Source organism: Brachyistius frenatus, unplaced genomic scaffold (genome assembly GCF_029030835.1).
Source record: "Brachyistius frenatus isolate BFR_SWC_R1_liver_20210118 unplaced genomic scaffold, ASM2903083v1 Contig_339, whole genome shotgun sequence".
NCBI lineage: Eukaryota > Metazoa > Chordata > Actinopteri > Embiotocidae > Brachyistius > Brachyistius frenatus.
The window spans coordinates 249,291-271,564 of record NW_027210938.1 but is presented as its reverse complement, the minus strand read 5'-3'; the positions used below and the strand labels follow the sequence as shown (position 1 = coordinate 271,564).

Sequence of the window (22,274 nt, the reverse complement as noted above, 5' to 3'; positions counted from 1 at the left end):
GGAAAACGTGTCGTAAACGCACCGGACGGAAGTAGGGACTTTTATCAGCTCTTCTTTTGAGCCTGCGGAGGTTAAAACAAACTAAAATAAACTGTTTAACACTGATGGAACAACAACAAACAAAAACAAGCACAGACGTAACCTCGAGATATTCTTCTTCGTTGAAAACTAAAAAACATGTCGACGCACGTATCCGCTCCGATCGAACCTGCGACGCTAACGGAAAGTTCGCTCGGACAAAACAGCTGCTTTTAAAAAAAGGAAGAAAATCCACTTTAACAGAAAGTTTCTTTTATCTGATTTACAGAAACTTCATCTGGAAACAACTCGACGAGGCGTCCGTTCTCTAAATCCTAAATTCAAACCTCAGTAATAGTACGATACACGCCACTAGTTGTAATTAACAGATTCGGGGTTTTTTTCTAATCAAATGATGGATAAAACATTTTTGGGGATGAATCTCGGTCTTCAATGTGGATCAGAAAGAAAACTGTCGCATGTGCTCGTGCTGCTGATTATTTCATCCCGAAAAACATCCCGATCGGCCGGACAGAACCGCAACATCCAGATCAGCTCCTCAGATTTAATGTGGAAGTGTTTAAAATGGAAACTAGCACATATTTAACAATCAGACTTTCACACTTTAATTCTAACTTTGTGTCTGTGATTGAAGAATTGTAATAATTATTAGAAGAATTAAAAAAACGATGGCTTCAATACGTTACAGTAAAATTCTTATGAGGCAAATTTCATGTTTCTATTCGTCATGGTTTTTAAGTGACTTTAGTGTCAAATACACTTTTTTTTTTTTTTGCTGTCAATTTTCCTCGTGAGTATCCCAGAACATAAAAACAACATATTTGAGGACATATTTGGATTCTTGGAAACTTTTTAAGTAATGTCGTTGCAGCGCAGCGTTTCGCCACCGGCGGCAGCACTGAGCACACTTGCCGCGGATCGACAGGAGAAACGCTGTAACAGCGTTTTATTTTACACGACTTGGAATTAATTAAAAGGAATAAGCACACTCTCTTGTACTTCCATTAACTTTCTACCTGAGTGGCTGAAATGTTGAAGCTCTGTCCAGGATCATTGTTGTTTTTTTGTGGAGTCGTGAAACCAGCGACTGTCAGCTGGACATGAAAAAAAACAAAAACAAGAAGCGACGATTCGTTGTTAGAAGCTGCTTTGTGCCGTGTAGGACGAAGATCTCTGCGTTTCTGTTTGAAAAGATGAAATCTTTAGTCTCAGAAAAACATGTTGGAGGCAGGGCTGGGCACTTCGAAGAAAATCCAAATCCAGATTTTTGTTCCCTTCATAGAAAAGAATTTAAATACCTCTGGTGTGTGTAATGTTTTTTTTCCGGGACATTATTCACCCCTTTTGACTGCAAGAATTTTTTCCTTTAATTAAGAAGCAATTTTAAAAATCTGAACCTGCTTGTGAATTCGGACGAATCTAAATTCATTTCAGCTTTTGTTAAAAGAAAAATTTGGTTTTCAGAAATTAATTTATCTTTTTAATGAAAAGGTTTCAAGAATAATGTCCGCACACTAACGTGAGTGAAACTTCTGACAAAAGAATAATCGCTTAAAAATTCTACTTTTGAGCTTTTTAAAATATTGTGTCCATTTAAAGTGTACTTTAAAAAAAAATGTGTTGATTTTTTTTTTTAGGGAAACGTAGTTTACCTGGACAGAAATTGGACGATAAATTTAGTTTATCAGGTAATGAAATCTGATTTAAAGGGATTAATTTAAAACGAGGGTTTAAGAAGCGGTTTTAAAAAGGAATGTGAAGTGGAAGCTTTTCCTCCAACGCCCGGTCCTGCTGTTCCACCGATACTGGACGTGATCCTTTTATTTCTTCTTCTCGTCGATCGCAGCGCCCTTTAGCCCGTTGTGTTCGAATGCCGTCGTTCGTTACGGTACTTTTAAAAAGAAGTCGAATCTCTGGAGAGTGTCGTGATGCGTTCGCTGTCTCCTGCTTTTTTTTTTTTTTTTTTTTTTTTTGCTTTCCCACTGCCACTAAAACAGCCAAAGCTGCATTCAAGGAACTAGATTCTGTAATGTGTGTGTGTGTGTGTGTGTGTGTGTGTGTGGGTTTCGCTATTAAAACAACGTCCGGGTGTGTTTTCGGGTGAGACGGTTCGACGTCGAGCTAATAAACGTGTTAAATATCGTAATAATGGGCAGTGACCGCAGCAACACGATGAACAAGCACGGTTGGTTTTCAAAACTGTGAGCTCAGCTTTAGATTTGTGAGGCGTTCGCTGGTTCGTAACTCAAATGTTAAACAAACACAACGACATTTTCTGTGGGTACAAATTTTGTATTTTCTTTTTGTGGTTACCAACGACTTTCCTGTACGTATACGTGGTCACGCTTTACTGCTGCCTTTTGCTCGCCTAAAAAAAAAATTCTAGCCTCAAAGAAAGAAAAACCACAACGATTACAGATTTGAAATCGTACAAAAGTGTTCGACTACTTGTCAAAAGGCACACGTCAAGTGATAACCTCCTCTGACTTTATAACCATAACATTTGTATCGTATGAATTGTAATATATAAAGAAAGTTCGGCTGTGTAGTGCATTTCAGCTGCAGCAGCTTTATTAGCTTTTATAACTTGATCTTGTCTTTTTATTTTGTTTTTTTTAATTTTGTGTAAATCTGATTTATTGCTTCACGACGGGTGACGCTGGATCATCCGTTTTTTTACGTTCAGGTTTGTTTTATCATTTAGCCCAGGGATGGCAAATAAAAAGGTCTTTTGCATCAAGCTAACTGTATTTAAAAAAAACACCAAATTTTACTGACGGAAAACAAGAAAACCGTTCGCTAACACTCGTTACTGAAAGAAAACCAGCCTTAAAATGTTAAATTGAATTTTATTTAAATTGAAAGTCCGCTGTCTTACTCCAGGAAATCTGTTCCTTTCAAAATAAGAGCTGCACAGGTGCTCATCCCTGGTTTAAATGATAACACGTCACGTTTGTGTGAAGAAGACGGAAAGCTGTCTGCGTGTCACGAACGGTCGTTCGTTCACTCCAAACACGTTTTCTTCTTCGCGAACACTTAAAGCACTCGACTGCGTTTTTCTACCAACACTGAGCCACTTTGTCACCACGTTCATAATTCACCAGTTTTACACCATCAGTCACGAGGAAAAAAATAAATAAATAAAAAATGCACATTTCTCACTGAGCCGCCGGCCATCTCGAATCCCGCCGTCTTGCAGCCTTGTAAAACTGTGGCTTCGTGGTGTTGAACAGTGTTTTATGTGGTCGATGTACAACAACAAACACCACAGCTCAGTTCAAAAAACAAAACAAAAAAAATTAAATGAAATGTAACTTTCACCACAAGTTTGTGGATTATAGTTGTGTAACGAGGAACAAGCATCTGCTTGTGGAATACAAATAAACCATTTGAGCTGTTTGAACATTTGCCGTTTTGTTTTCTTTGGTGTGTCTATATTCTATCACGACCTTTTAATATTCGTAGTTGTCTCTGAGACATTATCAATCCCCCAAAAAAAACATCCAAAACTATAACAAACCTGCTGTAACGTGACGTCGGAGATACAAACAGGAACGAGGCACCGACATCAGCGTTCAGTAGTTCTAATTATTCAGAAGACGTCAGCGTCAACACAAACAATTAACACAAATTAGATTTATTTCCAGTGATAAAAATAGTCATGACCAATATAGAGTACATACATTCTGCACAGCTAAAAATAAAAGTCTCATTACACACCAAGTGGCTTTCAGTAAAAGTTTTACATCTTATTTCCTCCAAAACCTTCTATAAACAAACACCTATAAATACAGGTAATAACATCTTTGGGATATTTGTAATTTAACTCATTAAAGAGATAAAAGGAAGAAATCTGGGTGGCAAAAAAATAGGACAAAACATATTTCTTCACCCCCTGTGTACAGCACACAATCCACCACTAGGTGGCAGTGTGTCCTTGTTAGTCTGAACACTGAACACAGGGGGAAAAACTGATGAACATCAAGAACACATGTTCTGTAAAGAACACAACTTTTAAAAAATGAACCTGTTCAAACGAGTGTTTACGGGGGACACGTGTCTCCTCACACACCTACATTGTGGGGACTCGCCTCCGAGAGCCCTCAAGGTTGACCGTTCGATTTCAAGGTCAAGTTTATAGAGAGTGTGTGTGTGTGTGTGTGTGTGTGTGTGTGTGTGTGTGTGTGTGTGTGTGTGTGTGTGTGTGTGTGTGGAGGTCGGTTAAGGTTCAGATAAGACTGAAGCGAGTTTTGTTTGGTGTGTTTGTTTTTGTTCTTTGTGAGGACCGACAGGTGCTTCAGACCTTACGAGGACACTTTTGAAAGATGCGGATATTTTGGACCGTTTTAACTTCTACAAATGGCTGAAGGTTCAAATGTAAGAGCTGCATGGATCATCACGAGGATGAAAACATAAATAAAACGAAAGAACGGGTGTTATCTGGTGCTATATTCACATCGTTCGTTAACGAATAAAAACAGGTGAAGCTTTTGAAATCGTTGGATTGATCGTATTCGGGGTCTAATTGGGATGTTTGTCGATCTTGAAACATTATTAGTGCTCAAATCCACATTTCCAACTCGCAGGCGTTTCTTTGCAAGCTGTTGATCAAACCTCATAAATAAGTTACCCAACAACGATATATTTCGCCGGTTAAACTGATAGAAAATGTGTTTTTCAGTGTTTCTCCAGTCAGCGAGCTACGAAGTTATAAAAGCTCAGAACTCCAGTTCAGCTTTTGCCAAAATACGATTTATGTTTTGCTTCTGTGCTCACTTGCATGATGATGAATTGTTTACTTGCATCTTCACCATGTTTCCAAAATCGAGCTGTTTTCTCACACGAGCGAAACTGAAACGTTTCCTCGTACCGTGTTGGAAAAAAAACGTCCTTAAAACATTCAGCCTTCGAACTCTCCATTGTGAGCCAGCTCGGGAGGTTTCCTGCGCCACGTTCCCAGACCTGCAGCCTGCACGGCGCCGGCAAACTGCTGCACCGCCCTCTGGTAGCATCCGGCGGCCATCTTGGAAGCAGAATACGTTTCCGTGGCGACCGAAATCGAACCACATAACTTGGGAAGGAAAGGCAGAGGGGGGGGGGGGGGGGGGAGCACAATTAAATACAAGTCTGGTCAATCAAATCAAACTTATCATTTCTCTAATCAGCCCACAAAGAGGCAAAATAATTCAAGAAAATTGAACGTTATTGTTCAGCTCAGTTACCAACGATGGAAAATGGCGTCAACATCGGAAAAAGCTCGATGTCGGGCAGGTAAGTTAAAGTGTTCAAAAATAATGATCTCTATTATTATTATTGTCTAGTTTTGTCGTCCTCCTTTCGTGACTCGCCTCCCTTTCTTTTATTTCTTCTACGTCTTTTCTTTGCGATATTAAAAGCGGCTTTTTCCAACAATGACCCCCTAAATAATTACGAGACTCGTCTGCTGCCATCAAACTTTAAACCGAGGCCATTTGGTCCGATCCCGACACTCCACATGCATATTTTAATCTCGCAGAGGGAGTTTCGAAACCTTCTTTGAGGCTTCGTCACACGTGCGGTGGGTTTGGTCGCAGACTTCGAGGACTTATTTGCTCATTTACTGGCATATTTGAGCATTTCTGATCGTTTCACTCGCAGAAGCCGACTTTCCAACCTGTGTTTTTAATACAAATTATAAAATTGCGTGTAAACATTTTGAGGGTTGGTTAAGACGCAGAAAAAATGATCACTTGGCCAAAAGGGAATTTTTTTTAAGCTCAATATCTCGATGATAAACCTCAACCAAAATAAACCAATTACATGCCGGTAAGTAATCTGTGATATCACGAGTTTAGAAGGAGACCTTGGTAATCACATCCTCGGGAATTTTTCATGCAGCAGACATCCTCTGTGAGGCGTCTCCTCTTTTTTTTAAGATGAGTTTTCCAGCTCTCCGACCGACCTGCTGCTGCAGCCTCAGCCAGCGGGCGAACGCCGAGCGCCTGCAGAGCCGGGACGACGTCCCCGAGTCCGTCCGCCTCCCCGTGGAGCTGCTGATCTCCTCCAGGCCGTCGTCGCCACGGCTCCAGTTCACGCTGACGTTGGGCGCCTTCCCCCCCGCCGGCCGAACCTCCCCGCTGCTCAGACCTGAAGGGGGAGGAGGGAAAAAGCATTTTTGGGGGGGAAATCTACGCAGATTATATGTGCATTAAACTACAGGTTTGTTTTACGTTTAAAAAAAAAAAAAATCCAAAATGTGCGTTATGAACGGACGTTACAAAGCCTCGAGTTCGGAATTTGGGCCGTGCGCCATCTTTGCGAGCAGGAAGTGACCATATTTGGACGAGCTGGGGGAGGAGCCAGCGGTGGATCTGACCGATCTGATCGGAAACCTGACGATACTACGTCCCGCCCACCGATAGCTGTAACCTGACTGCACCACAGGCCTGTCAATCAAACAGACACGCCCCCAAAAACAGGTCTTCTTGAATCTTCTTTTCTAATGAATGAGGGATTATTTTCAGATGGACCTCCAGAAAACTAAGAAGAAGGAGTGACTTTAGCTAACAACACCGAGATAACTGATGGACACATTTTATTCACTTTGGATTTGATGAGAGAAGTTGAATGGGAGTCTATGGAGCCGGAGGCTTTTTGGAGCCGACCTCTAGTGGCACTCGCTGGTATTGCAGCTTTAAGGCACTTCTTCATCGGCCTTATATTTCAGAGCCGGAAGCGACGAACACTTTTATATCCGGTCCACGGTCCACAATGAGCTGGCTACGGCGGACACGTCTGAAAACGTGTTATTTTTAAATGCCCGTTCAGCACTTCTGTTGTCATGAGTTTGTATTTCTGTTTGTTTGAAACCCAGAATTTGAAAGTGGCCTTTTTTTTTTTCACGCCAGACTTTTGTACTTTTCACATCAGGAAACGCTCACGTGGAACTAAAAACATTCGTGATGGTTCGGTTCCATTTAGCGTCCAAATGAGCCGATGAACACAATTTTCTTTATCGATTAATAAGTCAGGATCGTTGTTTCAGGGCTCCGTTTGGACGTACAGCCGAGCAGCAGCTGCTGTCGTCGGTAGGGGAAGGGCAGGTGCTGGACGGGCGCGAGGCGGCGCGCCACGGCTCTGCCCAGGTGACCCGTGTGGCTCAGCGTGCCCACCGTCAGGCTGTGCAGGTAAACCGGCGCCACCAGGTGAGACAGCAGCGCCCCCTGGAGGCCCACGACGCTCCACCTGTCGAGACCAAAAAACGCGATGAGAAGCTTTTTTAAAAGTTGGAATCCTTCATCGGGGTGTGGAAATAAAATCTACACGAGATCGAGAAGGAACTGAACGTCTGTTTTTCACTGTCAGACGTAAAAGAATTAAATCTAAAAAAGCTATAAAAATAAACAAAATCTTATAGAAATGATACGATTAAATTTCCCCACAGCGAGAGACGACTTTTATATGACTTTTTATTAAAGTCTCCGAACTCTCTGACTTAACGAAGTACGAGGACGGTGTTTATCCATCAAACTCACTTTGCCATTTTGTCCGTGCAGGACATGGTGACGGGACGTTTACCCGGCGACACGCCGTCCCATTTCTGATTGGCTGTCCGTGCCGTGACGGGCAGCGTCCCCTCGCCTCCGTTCACCTTCACCCGGAGGTGGCAGTGAAACCTCCTGCTGGGATCTGTCACAAGGATAAAACAAATAATAATTTACAGAGGCGCCACGCTGCCGAGGAACATCACTTTAAAAAGCCTGATTCCAGATTTTCAGAATCAACGTCCAGGTTTCATACTTTTTCGTGGATTGAAACAGGTCTAGTTTCTGTTACTGGCAGAAATGTGCCTCCGTAGAATCACCACGATCACCATCATCTAAATGTGTTTGCCTCACATGCAGCTGTGGTCTCGTAGGGGCAGTTGAGTCGGGCGTCTCCGCACGGCGACGAGCTGACGAACATGTGGAAGAGGACGCCGTCCCGCAGCCGGAAGCCGCCGCCGCCGCCTTTATTTGGTACGAAGATCGACTCTTCCTCAACGTCAGCTGGTTTACTTCAAGGAAACAAACGAGAAAAATTCAACACGACAAACACCGCTGGAAATTATGTTTTTTTTTACTTTGTCACATCGTCAAAATTTTTTGGTAATCCAGAGAAACTGATGTCTCAATTTATTAACGGCGCTTAAATTAAAAAAAAAAAAAATTACGCCAGTTCCACCAAAAAAACTAAACAAAATAATATTTACTGCCAAAAATCCTCCACGAAAAACTACAAAACACATTTCTAATACCAAATTCTGACCACAATCTAGACTAAGTAACATTTGTTGAACCAAATTTTATGCTGCGAGACAAAATCACGTTAGGCCAAAAAAACCACCTAGAAACAAGACAAATAAAGTCATTTTAGAATATTATCAACCTTTAAAGCAGACGAAACATTTCTAATGTCAATTTTCACAAAAACTGGATAAAACTATATAAAACTATACTTTATTTAGTTTTTCTTAAAAAAGACAAAATGACATTAATGACAAAATCCATGCAAAAATTTGCCAAATTTACTTTTTTATGCCAAATTCCATCCACAATTTTAAGAACATTACATTTCTGACACCAAATTGCACGCTAAAACTTTACAAAACAATATTTGTTGAGGCTAAATTCAACTAAAAAATTAACAAATTAATAGATATAATGGAAAAATCCACCTGAAAAACACCCAAAAAGGAGATCAAACATTTTTAATGACAAATTCCACAAAAAACAAGAACTGGGCAAAGTTTAAATTTTATGGTCAAATTCCCCCTTTAAACCAGTCAAAATGACATTTTTAAGGCAAAATCCTCCAAAAGAATTTGACCAAATTACTTTTGAATGCCAAATTTCATCCAAAACTTCGGCCAAGTACAACTCTTCCTGAAATCACCATGACAATTTATTTTTTATTTTTTTATAACAACAGAGAAATAGACTCCTGATCGTACCAGAGCAGCAGCTCCAGCTGAGTGTACAGGAATCGAACCAGCGCCCTTCGACTGACGACTTCGGCGTGGCAGTCGCTGAGCGTGCCGTCGCGGTCGCTCCAATTATCCGAGTCCAGACACTTCGTCCCCGTCGCCAGAGACACGACTCGGGCGGACCGGACGTCAAATCCTGAATAAAGAGGAAGAAATGTTGAGCGTGGAATTAAAAAATAATAATAATAATTATGAAATTTACAGAAACTATAAGTCTCATTTCAGATCTGAAGCGACTCGTTGAGCGAATGATTGACTCCGATGGAACGAGACATTCGACACAATGCGGCCGAGACGAGACGCCTCGTTTGACCCTCGTCCTCGGCGACGTTAACCGGCGGAGACGGGCTCATGAAAAGTGTATGATTGAACCTCCGACGCCTCAAAGATGTCGGCTCCCCCCTCTGGATCTGAACAGAGTAATCTGAGGCGTTCCTTTCCATCACCGACTACGTCAAGAGGGACTTGGATAGTGGAAGAAGAGTGAAACAAACCGTTTTAATCTAAATCTAAAGGACACGACGAGGATTCAAAATCTTCTGTTTTGATATTTATGACGATATGACTGAGCAATGTTTCGTCTTTTGAGATGGTCGCTGTGTTGGGCTGGAGATTCGAGGGACATTAGTTCTTTCCTTGACTTGTCTGGATTTGAAATATTTTCATTTGATGTTGTTTGACTTGCCTTAGATTTTTTTTGGGGTCGTTTTCGAACACGTTCATCCAGCGTGTGATTCCCTCTCTGTGTCTGACCTCATCTTCTTACATCCGAGTTGCGACGCCACTCACCTGTGGTCATTACGATCCCCGCCAGCACCTTGTGACGGGCGTGCGAGGCGGAGAAGCAGCCGTCTGTCAGCTCGGCGTGTTTCTCTCTCACCAAGTGGAAGATCGATTCTGCGAAGAACTGCAGACGGAAAAAGTGGTAGAGACAAACATTTGAGGTCAATTAGAGGGATGTTGGCTTTAAAGAAACTTTGTGCAAACGTTGTTTAACCGAGCAGCGACGTCACCCGTTGGTTTGTGAACGGCCGTTATGAAGAATTTAAGAAGAATTCTGGCCGTCGCCATATTTGTAGTTCGGCACGGCTTGAACCAGGAAGTGACCATATTTGGACGAGCTGGGGGGGAGGAGCCAACGGTGGATCTGACCGATCTGATTGGAAACCTGACGATACTACGTCCCGCCCACCGATAGCTGTAACCTGACTGCACCACAGGCCTGTCAATCAAACAGACACGCCCCCAAAAACAGGTCTTCTTGAATCTTCTTTTCTAATGAATGAGGGATTATTTTCAGATGGACCTCCAGAAAACTAAGAAGAAGGAGTGACTTTAGCTAACAACACCGAGATAACTGATGGACACATTTTATTCACTTTGGATTTGATGAGAGAAGTTGAATGGGAGTCTTTGGAGCCGGAGGCTTTTTGGAGCCGACCTCTAGTGGCACCGGGTGGTATTGCAGCTTAAGGCTTTTTATATACAGTCGATGGTGTGAACTCACAACAATGACCACGAGGGGGCGAAAATAAATTTAAATGGTTTACAGCAACAAACTCCTGAATTAAACCAGTTTGCAGCTTTCTATAACGAGTCCGGGGTGCATACATAAAAACTGAGCTGCCACATGGAGAACATTAAAATAAATTAAAACATTGTCGTAAACTATTTTAGACCCTAACCATGCACCTTTACAAACACAAAGGTTGTTTGTTTGTTTTTTAACCTGGAAGACGACCCACAGGTGTCCTGGTCTTGTTTTTTTTCGTATGTCCCTCCCCCTCCACCCTCCTGTCTCTGCAAGCCACGCCCACCTCACCTGCTCCCAGGTGCCCCAGCTGCAGCCACTTTGTAAGTAGCCCCTCTGGTAATTTAAACGCTTGTTGTTTGCCAAGTGACACACGTGTCCCTGATGTTTTGTGTTCACTTCCCTCCCCGTCTGTTTTCTGTTTCTTTGGATTCTGCAGCCGGTAAGTGAAGCTCTCTTTTTTTGTTTTTTTGTTTTGAGTGTTTCGGCACAAAAATCTCTGGGGTGGTGAAGGATAACGACTCGGGTTGAAGCGTGTCGGGCTTTTTAAAAATTACGTCTTATGCAACCTCCATCGTCGTGGCAACAGTGAACGCAGCTTTAAACAACAAGAAACAAGAAAGAAAAAAAAAATGACGTTGACGTCGTCTGAACCGCGTCACTTCACCACAACAAAGGATCCGAATACTTTTCCACCAGCATCGTTACCATGGTACCCGCATGTCATTTTAACTTAACTTTTCAATTTCATGTGAGGTCCGAGGTCGTAATACTGCCAGATTAGCTGCGGAAGAAAGTTGCTGTGCATTGTATAATAAAACCAAGTGGATATTTGCGACCAGCGTAAAAAACTTTTCAGGAGCAGCTTTCCCAAAAAAAAAAAGCGACATATTTGCGAACCGCCTGAGTTTGGGCTCCGTGTCGTACGAACCGGCGGTCACGAAAACACTTCAATCACAGGTGCTGATGTTGCTTAAAAAAGACGCAACTCGTCTCGCCGCTTCTCTCCGTTTGTACAAACTACAACCGTCTACGAACTTTTTCACATGTCGAAGAATTTAAACGTTTCACTTCACGCGTCAAACCCAAACTCATTTAGAAATATCACCCCGCCGTCACTTCAAGGCCTAAAACTGTCGATCGCCTTTTAAAACGTCTCGTCTGTTCTTTAGAGCTCGTTTCTGTCAATCAGAAAATATGTTTTTCCCTCTTTTTTTTTTTTTTTTTTTTGGGGGGGGGCGTTAAACTCGTCGTTTTCCGGATGACAGTCGGCACAAGGTCGTGTGTAATGAGTGTGTTAAACAATTATCCGTCAGATTATTAGGCTCTTCACAAACCGCCTCGCCTCTCCGCCGCCTCGCTCGGCTGCCGCGCCTCCTTCGTCTCTAATGCGCCGTAATAATGTTCATCAATGCGTCGCGCCGCCTGACAGACAGTCGGAGGAACGGAGGGAGGGTTGGCGCCAAACGGGAAGTCGGCGGGAAGCTTCTGCAAATTGTTCACTCAGCTTTTGGTGTGAAATCACTTTTCGGAGCATCGAAAAAGAATTTCGAGCTGAATGTTAAAACCGCTCGTCATCGGACTCTCGACAAAACCTCCCTCAGGCGTTCACCAGAAGTGTCTAAACGTGTTTCTCCTATTATTGTTTTTGTTTTGCATATTTGAGCCACGGTGTGATGCAGAAGGTTTCAAGTCGTCTCTCTTGACGCCGGGAGGCGAATCTTCCTCGTGTTCATAAAGCACGACGCCGGGAACGATGCCTCGGAGGCTCCGAGACATAATGAAGTTGTTTAGATGCCACAGACGAGCGTGCGGGACGCCATCCGGCCGCCGGGCCCGAGGACACGACGGCCGTTGCCGATGTGCGGCGCGCCCATTCGTCCCGGCGGTTTGGACGACCGAGGGGAAAAATTCAGTTTGAAGCCGGTGTGGTGTTTCCACATTGTCCTGAAAAATGTGTCCACAGTGTGGAGGAAAAAAAACACCCAGATTCTTATCATGATGTCTTCTAGTCTTATCTGGGGATTTCTTTTTAAAAATACATTTTAAGGCTCAAGATTTGTCTTTGAATAATGTATTAGAATCTTCTAAAAGTCTGCAGCTGTTCATTCAGCCTCTGTTGCCGTCATCAGCGAATGGGTTTAAAACTAGAACCTGCAACCGGCCGTGACGTCGCTCGTCGGTTTGTTGAACGGCCGGTACGAAGCCTCGAGTTCGTAATTCGTCCGGCGCCATCTTTGTAGTTCGGATCGGTTTGGAGCCGGTTGCGACCGTATTTGGGCCAGCTGGGCGGGGGGAGGGGAACCTGACGATACTACGCCCCGCCCACCGATAGCTGTAACCTGACTGCACCACAGGCCTGTCAATCAAACAGACACGCCCCCAAAAACAGGTCTTCTTGAATCTTCTTTTCTAATGAATGAGGGATTATTTTCAGATGGACCTCCAGAAAACTAAGAAGAAGGAGTGACTTTATATGAAACAAGTTGAATGGGAGTCTATGGAGGCTTTTTGGAGCCGACCTCTAGTGGCGCTCGGTGGTATTACAACTTCTTCATCGGCCTTATATTTCAGAGCCGGAAGCTTTTTTCTCAGACTAGTTGAATGGGAGTCTATGGAGGCTTTTTGAAGACGACCTCTAGTGGCACACGGTGGTATTGCAAGGACCTTCCGCATAGGCCTCATTTTCATATACAGTCTACACTCTGGATGCTGATTTCAAGCACTGTAAGGAAAGGAGAATAGTGTTGGACAATAATTCGTACTCACCTGAGGTAGCTGATTTCTGGCCCGGCTGCCCCGGAGGACCTTCCTGTCTGGTCCCAGACTCACGTTGTAGAGCGACTGCAGGGCGGCGGCCGCTGCCTGGGCCTTGGCCAGTCTTTTACTGTGGCCGCACCCTTCGAACACCCGTCCCTCCAACTTCACCACCATCACGAAACTCCTCGTCGGCCTGCCGTGAACTCGCTCCGTCAGGCAGGTGTACCTGAGTCCCGGGCGGAGCTCGTTGAGCAGCGCCACCGGACTCAGGCGCTCCAGCAACGAGCCGCTGACGGAAACCAAGTCCAGAGTGAGTCGAAGAAGCCGTCTGTGGTTGTAAACGCTGGAGAAGACCTCCTTCTTCGCCGCGCTGCAGCGCAGGAGGTCGCAGTTTTCAAGTAGCGACGGCTCAAACTCTTCGAGGAGCGGGATGTCCGGCTTGTCCGCCGTGAAGTCGACGGGCGCGCCGGCGAAGTCGCCCATGGCGGCGTGAGCCTGCGAGGCGTTCGGGAACTGGACGAACGAGCGCAGCGCCCGCTCTGCGGCCCTCATCTTCGCCTGCTTTTTCGTAGGTCCTCTGCCCTCGAAGTGGAAACCGTTTACCTCCACGCCGACGGCGAACACGGGAGCGTGCAGCGGTCCCGTCGTGGACACGATCTCGTACCGCAGGCCGGGTCGCAACTCGTTCAGCTGCACCACCGCGTTCTTCTGGGTCACGGCCCACGCCGCTCGTTTATAAGTCGGGTGGCTTCGGGAGGGCAGCCGGTCTTTTCCCTCCGCCAGCGGCTGCTTCCTCTTCAGAGCTCTCGGCCCGTGTTTGAGGAAAGTCGTGCAGAAAGTGGACGGATGATCCTTTGGTAGAAGGTCGGGTTCCACCTGGCTTTTGTCAGCCCGGTTCTCTTTCACCTCCAAACTGCTGCTACCTGTTGAGATGAAAAATCAAAACAGAATATGAGTTTCTTACAGGATTTTTAGTTTTTTGTTGAGTAAACGTATTTTGAGGGTCTGTTAATGGATCAAATGTTTGGACCGTTCGCTCGGGGCCCCGAAGTCAGGAAGTCCTTAGCCTGGATGATTTCTCTAAGTGGGCAAAACTACATGAAAAAGGAGGTTTTTTTTAGATATGATGCTAGGTCTACATTAGAGTCTGGAGTCACATCAAATGCTAATATCAGCATGCTAACATACCCAGAGTTATAATGGTAAACATGCTAACTGTACGCTGGTGTGTTTAGTTTAGCTTGTTAGCATGCTAACTTTGCTAAATATCACTAAACACAAAGTTCAGCAAAACCTGATGAGAATCATTCGTTCACGGACTACGAAGTTCTTTTTTTTTTTTCAGTGGATGATCATTTAATATAAAATTTTAATTTTTCTTCATAAATTTATGATGCGTATGATGAAAATGTTCTTCTGAATTTCCATTCCCCGCACTACGGTACCCGCCCGCTGGCTTGCTAAACCGTTAGCCCACCGTGGCCATTTGCTACAGAAAGTTAGAGATGAAGGCAGCTTTAGGTTTTTCATCGGCAGGGGAGTTAAAAAAAAAAAAAATCCTAAAACTTAGTGCACGATGATGAAAAGTGGGGAACGCGAACTGTGCAAAATTTCATGGCAAACCGTCAGTAGTTACATCTTTAAAACTTCGACCGACAAGTCGTGAGCGAGGAAAAGTCAGCGGGGTCACCGCGAATTGGATTCTAACAAAAACTTCATGACAATCGACCAAATAGTTGTTGAAATATTTCCGTCTGTATCGAGGAGGCCGACCGACCGACCGGCCGACCGGCCGACGTTCGGAAGCTGCTCGTGTCGGCTAAAAATATCGTTTGTGATTCGTCTGTTTCGTAAAGCAGCCGAGTAAATGAAATAATGAAAATGAGATTGTGTTCAGTGAAAAGGAGGAAAAAAAGATTTACTTGAATGGTCTGATGAGGCTCCGGTATCCCAGCGTTTTATGGGACAGACGAGGTTCGATGCCGCTTCGCTCCATCCTGAAAACAACAATGAAATCAGTGTTGTTGTTGTTGTTGTTGTTTAGCGTGGCGTCTTATATACATCACGAGTGGAAATGTACAAAATGTTGCTGCCGTCTACTTCCTCTCATCTCTGTTTTGTTCAATGAGCTCAATTGCGGCTGCGATTCTTCGGTGTTCAGCTATTTATATTCAACCCCGAACCATCGAGGTAATGAAATGGACTGAGGTCGGGCACCTTCGTGGCGACCGTGCACGACTAATGCGCGAGGCCGGGGGAGGCCATTAGAGCTCGCACCGAACGAACACGACAGAAAACAAACAGAAAAGGCGGCTCGGGGTCGGCCGGCGTAATTGAAAGGACGTCGGCGATAAAGACCGAGGCTTTCAAAGGACGAGAGGCGTCGAAGGGTTTAAGCTGAATGAGAAGCTTTGTCTCGTTAAACCCGCTCACACCGATTTCTGTACAATCGGTTTTGTTGGAAGATTTGGTGCGAGGTTCGAAATGCCCCCCCAAAAAAAATCAGCATCTTTGATCTGAATCAAACACAAACAAGAAAGAGGGAGTTTTGTACAAAAAAACGAAAAAAAAGACTTGATTATACTTCCGATCGTTTGCATTCGGCCTCATTTTTAATTTTTTTTTTTTTTTTAATGTGCCGACCTTTCCTCCCTCGCTGCAGCTTCTAATTTTTTAATTTGTCTTCAGGAAACAAACCCCAGGTAACCCCCCCCCCCACACACACACACACACACACATACACACACCACCACCACCACCACCCGCACCCCCCCACGCCCCCGAACCACCGACCCCATTTATTCCCATTTAGATTTTATCTGGCGCCCTGCCACCGTTTAAGAGCTTTTCGTTTAGCGGCGCTCGTTTAGTCGAATTCATCCCGCGCACACGGACACAAACAGAAATATGAGCTGCCTTGGCAAATGCATTGTTTCTAAAATATGAATGCCTTCCTGCTAAAAGTATAAACAAAATGGATCGACATTGAAGTAATGTGCCATTTTAAAGACATTTCATCATTCACTTTTAAGGTATATGTGGCTGTGCATACATTTTTCCGTCACTTTGGAACAGAATAACTTTTAAGCAACCTCAAATTAAAAGTTTTTTGAATAAGAAAGTGACCGTTGAGGAGTCTGAAAAAGGTCTTCTAAGTTGTGTCTACCACTGCATAGCGTTGCGTTTTTGCCTCCATTTGTCATTAAAAAGCATAATTTGAATCTACAAGAGGGAAATGTCCAAATTGTAAAACAGATGAACACATTTTGATGGAAAAATCAAGTTAATTTGAAGATTCTACGACTTGGCCATAAGTCTTTGTTTTTGCTTTTTCTGACAGTGTTTAGGAAAAGATTCCTTGTGGTGGCGTATTGCGTTTTTTTTTTTTTTTTGCTAAAGTACAACACAAGGTGTTGGTCGAGGTGAATCACGTGGCTGTGAGCATAATTTGAATGTAGTCTAAATGAGGGAAACCTGACGATGAAACTGCCCAAACTGTAAGACAGGTGACCAAAGTTTGATCAAGAGACCAGTCAGCGTAAATTCTACGACTCGGCCATCACAACTCTTTGCATACAGGTTTGTCAGCCGTTAGCAGATCAGGATGTCGATCCTGCCGCAGCTAAAAGAAACTGCTTTCTGTCAGCGGCACTAAAGACACGTTGACCGCTGTGAGTAGGGTTCGAACCTACGCGGGGAAACCCCATTGGATTTCGAGTCCAACGCCTTAACCTCTCGGCCATCACAGCTTCTTCTGCCCTCTGTTTTTGTAGCAAATTGGAAAAAAAAATCAACTTAAGGCAACCTCAACCTTTTTTTTTTTTTTGTGCATTTGTTTGCCTTTATTAGATGGAAACAGTGAAGTCCAGACAGGAAATCAGGGGAAGAGAGAGCCGGTGACACACCATGTGAAAAATAATACATAAATCATGCGAGCTAATTACTAATAAAAAACTGTCATAGTGAAAATTCAACTGAAAGTCACTACAAATTCGTGATATTATTATCGAAGCTTGATTGTTGATTGTTGATTTTTTTCCGACTTCTCGTGGGTCGTTTTTACTGCCTGTTTACCCCCCTCCCCCCCCCCCCGGTCACTGCTGATTCTGGAGAGCACTGCGATGCAAAACTAAAAGTCGTTCGAATAATGAAGAGTGCAGATTAAACTTCTTCTGCATTAACCTTGCACCTTGCAGTGATTTTAGGCGTGTGGTGCCATTAAGTGGTGGGCTGATACGAGCGTGAGCTGTGAGATGAGGATGTGAACGTAATGATGTGAGTCCTGCAGCTTCTGAAGGCAGGTGGAGGTGTTTTAATGACCTGCATCATCACAGCTAATGGGGCTATTTATTGTAGACCCAAAAAATACAAAATAAAAATAAAAAAGGATAACAGTTTGTCTTTGCGTTACATCCGCCGAGCTCATTTGTTCCCCACACTTTCCGTTGTTTATAGGTTTTCCTTCATCTCTCATTCGATTTCCCCTCACTTGTACACGCACGATCTCACTTGAGTAGCACTTCATTAACTCCCATTCACTCGTGAATTGAAGTATTAGACTTGGCACCCGGTTTAAGTAGAGGTTAACCATGGTTGCAACATGACAAATTATTTGCCTAATCTACCAGTAACCCCAGTAATCGGAGGTGCAATTTGTGCAGCATTTTGGAAATGCATCTGTTTTCCAACGCAGTTGGGTTACATTTGGTTTCAAAAGTGTAAAAGCACTCTTCAGATTAGTGGGGGAAAAAATGGAGGCGGTGGTGTGGACGTTTGGCTGGTGGTGCATTCAGGTGCTCCTCGTCCTCGTTAATTATGTTGGAAAAATCCTAAATCAACCGGAAATTTGTGAAAAAGTGTTGGTCCAAGCAGCGACCTCAACATTCAGGTCCGTCATTGGAAATTTGTTGGCGACAACTAAATCATGTCAATATCTTTTGTGTAGTCGGAGTCCAGTATTGGTTTATATTCAGATGGTCTCCTCAAAGACGTTTTTTTTTTTATAGATCAAGATGTCTTCATTTAGAGAAAGAGTTCCCTGTCTGTAACATTAAAGACATTTAGTCGCTGTGAGTAGGATTTGAACCTACGCGGGGAAACCCCATTGGATTTCGAGTCCAACACCTTAACCACTCGGCCATCACAGCGATGAGAGTTGCTCGTCGTGTGCTGTCAGCTTCCGTGTTGGAAAGCCAGCGTAGCTGCGCGTACGTGGTTGCCACAACAACCCCTGCAGCTATTGGTGATGTCTGGAAAACTAACGACTAACCTAAAAGATCTGATCTGAGAATAAAGTCTGAGTGGAGCCGATTTGAAGTTATTTACGCTCAGAAAGTTCCTCGCGATGATTGCGACGTCTGCAAGGTGTTGCCATCGGCAACAAAGCTGAATCGCTGTGAGCAGGATTTGAACCTACGCGGGGAAACCCCATTGGATTTCAAGTCCAACGCCTTAACCACTCAGCCATCACAGCTACACAAAGGAAGTTCGAGAGTCTGAAAAAAAAATTGAAAATTAATCCTTTTATCGGATTTTAAGAAGATTTGCGACAGCAGCCTTTGTGCTGAGTCTCATTTCCCAACAAGAATGTAACTTATGCTCTGAGTGAGTCTTTAACTGTTGCTTACTGGAGGCAGACCGTGAATGGAGCTCAATGAGCAGCCTGATTTATTGACCTTGATGGCGTATGAATCCAATCGGGTGTCGACATTTTCTCAGGACTTTGATTTTCATTCTCCAAAAAAATCTAAACAGGAATCGACACAATTTCGCCATCGCAAGCTTCTTCTCTGAGCTTTCGTCTTTATAATTTTAGCCTTTTTTTTTTGTAAACGCATCAGTGACTGCAGAAAATGCAATAAAACTGCTGTTTTAAGGAGTTACTTAGAGACAAAAGACGACAATTTACTGGAGGAGAGTAGAGCGGAGATGAGAAGAGGAAGGTGGCTTCATCTTCCTCAGTGCTTGTGTTTATTAAACCTTAGAAGTGAAGTTTCTCCATCCAGCCGCTGTTAATGAACCTTATTTAATAGAATAATGAAATTAGGCATGGCGGGTGGGTGGGGGAGGGGGGGGGGCTGTCCGATGTGTGTGTGCGGTCCGACAGCCGCGGATAATCTCATTTGCTAAGCATAATTAATGGCAAGTGGTTTCATTTACTTGTAATGTGGACTGTCTTTCCTCAAGGGCAAAGAAATATGGAAACTTTCTGGATTCATTTCTCTTTCCGACCGCCTCGGTGTTAGTAACCATGTTTGTAACCGTAGATGTTTGGTTTTATTATTTGCTCATTAGATTTGATTCCCTGCTCCTTTTACATCGGTTAGATTTAACGGTTTTTAAAATGAGTCCCAACACAAAAGAGCTTCTACCCGGAAAAGTTGTGTTGCTTTGAAATCTGGTCAAGAAAAAAGAAAGCCTTATTATCCTCATTATCCCGCTTCAAACAAAGTGCTCGTTGGATCATACGAGAGCTCGTTCCCTCCGTGTGTTCACATCATATCGCAGTTTATCGTAATTAAAAGTTTCTGCATGAAGCGGGGGAACTTTTCTTTTTGGGAAAAGCTTTGATATATCCAACTCGGCGCTTAATAACACGAATAATGGGAGAGTCGCAGCATTTGAGACTTGGAAGTCGATAACATCTAAATCTTTCCCATCTTTACCATTTCGGACAGATGTTTCAGAGAGATTTGACGCCGGCTTCCATTTGAAAAAGTGGCCATTTTGAGAGTAAATTCTTTGGGATTCCTTAAATTGAATACGTATTGGATTGTCTAATAACGTCTTAGCCATCCCTCTTTCTCATGTTGATATCAGCCAGCAGTTTTCCAAATGTTTGAAGGTCAGAAAAGAGGCAACGTTTTAACTTAACAATCATTATCCTCACTGTTTCTTTTGTTTTAAGATTTAAGGGTTTCTTTCCGGCAGCTGTGATGACCGAGTGGTTAAGGTGTTGGACTTGAAATCCAATGGGGTTTCCCCGCGCAGGTTCAAACCCTGCTCACAGCGAGTTTGAGTCTTTAATGCTTAACACAGATAAATAACTAACAGTGTTGCAAATGAAAGTGCTTGACTTTCTTGAAGACCTCTCAAGGTCACACGTGAGACCCGGCCAGCCATCCTGTGAGTCGTTAGATATCAATAGTCACAGTGGGAGTTGGTTTTGGGACACCAGGCAATCATCTGAGCTGCTACGGTCTTGGTGTAAATGCTTCTTTACCTTCTTATCTGAGGAATTCAATCCACCTTTTCACATCTTCACTCACATTTCACTGACCTGCTCTCTTTCCCCATATTTCCTGTCTGGCTGTCTGTATTGGATTTTCAAAGTTTTTGCCTTTAAAAATGGAAAGAAAGAGCTGTGATGGCCGAGAGGTTAAGGCGTTGGATTTGAAATCCAATGGGGTTTCCCCGCGCAGGTTCGAACCCTGCTCACAGCGTCTGCAACTTGTTTCTTGAGCGAGTCTGGTGGACTTTGTGGCTGTTAACCTCCGGAGGATTTAAAAACACTTTGAGAATCTCTAAGGACATGTTCAAGGCCTGCAAAACCACTAACCAGCCAATGTTTACTTGTTCTCTTTCCCCACAATTCCTATCTGTCTACTTTCACCTTCTGTTTGGATCGTTAACACTTTGAGGAGGCCACGTTTAAGGCCCGTCACAATCATCATGGTCTGAATGGGTTTTGATTGTCGACCATCAGTCCATCGTTAGAGTCCTGTTTGATTTGAAATCCAGTCGGGATTCAATGTGGAAAAACCTCGCTTCAAGTGTTACATCCAAAGGCAGCTGGACTTGCTAGAATTATTTAAAGATGTTGTAACTCTTTATTTTTTACTGAGTGGAGTGGACTCCCTGGTTTTTGACCTTTTTGGAGGCTCATTAACACCTTGACAGTCGTTGAGGTCACACCTGAGACCTGTTACGGTCACCAACATCATGGTGTCAATGGGTTTTAACTCCATGTCCCATCTGGCCATAAGGGGAGACGTTGGGATCCTGGTCGTTTATCTCTTTCCACACATTTCCTTTCATCCTTCCATTCATTCACTCATTCATTCATTTATTTTCTATCGCATAACTGGAAAGTTCGCCAAGTCCTCCCGGTTGGATGTGAATCCCGTCAGGTAAGAAACCATCTCCCCATTAAGAATTTTTTTTCCGATCTGGAAGCTCGTCGTCAACATGCGTTTGTGATATCAATCGTATTAAGTAATATTGATTCAAATATTTCAGACAATTGCACACTGCACTCTGAAAGTATGCTAATAGCAGAGTGAGAGTTAGAGTGTTTGCTACTTTAGATTTAAATTTGACATCCAAACTGACTGGCTTTTATTATAAACTGTATTTAAATGAGGCATTCGCGATTTTCTCCTTCAATAAAAACTGCTTAAGATTAGTTTTGATTGTGTTTTACATCTTTCTGAGACTGAGTCTCTGAACGATGGATTGGATTTTCCACAAAAAAGAATCTCCTTAAAATCCTGTTGATGATCATTTCGGAGTCAATCTAAGGGATGCGAGGAAAGCCTGAAACATGACCTACTTCCTTCCTCGTTACAAGATGCACTGAAGTAAAAAAAAAGTTGACTGCTTTTGAGCTCACAAAATGGATTTTTTGGTTTCCTAATTAAATATAAAATTGAAAATCCTCTTTTTTTAATCTTTCATCTGTGAAACTGTGTGCTCTGATACTGCCATACGTCGAGCTTTGATCAGCTCTCTGTTGGTGTGTGTGGGCAGGTTGAGAGAGCAAACTGCTGACAGTGCGTTTAAATGAGCCTATCGATCAAAGAAAGCACGATTTTAACAGAGCTACGTAAACCCTGTTGAGAAAAATCCTTCACGCTAGAAAGTGTGATCTCACTTATTCCAAAACACGTGCATCCATCTACAGGCTGATTGAGGCGGGAGAGTGGAGCGATGATTGAACAA

General features: G+C 43.5%; 1 protein-coding gene and 5 non-coding genes across 6 annotated transcripts; 2 read left to right on the top strand and 4 right to left on the bottom strand.

The window, feature by feature from the left end:
• Positions 1-4,874: 4,874 nt before the first annotated feature.
• LOC138635905 (double-stranded RNA-specific editase B2-like) lies at positions 4,875-21,301 on the bottom strand. The gene is made up of 9 exons (XM_069723619.1): positions 21,226-21,301; positions 13,344-14,257; positions 9,833-9,950; positions 9,011-9,179; positions 7,917-8,074; positions 7,554-7,707; positions 7,082-7,263; positions 5,981-6,165; positions 4,875-5,110 (listed from the first exon to the last, which is right to left on the bottom strand). Exons 1-9 carry the CDS (start codon positions 21,299-21,301, stop codon positions 4,940-4,942), a joined length of 2,127 nt encoding a protein of 708 aa, XP_069579720.1. The 3' UTR covers positions 4,875-4,939.
• On the bottom strand, positions 17,002-17,083 carry trnas-cga (transfer RNA serine (anticodon CGA)). Its single transcript has one exon. It is a non-coding gene; the product is annotated as a tRNA-Ser (tRNA).
• On the bottom strand, positions 18,400-18,481 carry trnas-cga (transfer RNA serine (anticodon CGA)). Its single transcript has one exon. It is a non-coding gene; the product is annotated as a tRNA-Ser (tRNA).
• Positions 18,726-18,807, bottom strand: trnas-uga (transfer RNA serine (anticodon UGA)). The gene has a single exon. It is a non-coding gene; the product is annotated as a tRNA-Ser (tRNA).
• On the top strand, positions 20,264-20,345 carry trnas-uga (transfer RNA serine (anticodon UGA)). Its single transcript has one exon. It is a non-coding gene; the product is annotated as a tRNA-Ser (tRNA).
• trnas-uga (transfer RNA serine (anticodon UGA)) lies at positions 20,695-20,776 on the top strand. The gene has a single exon. It is a non-coding gene; the product is annotated as a tRNA-Ser (tRNA).
• Positions 21,302-22,274: the final 973 nt, after the last annotated feature.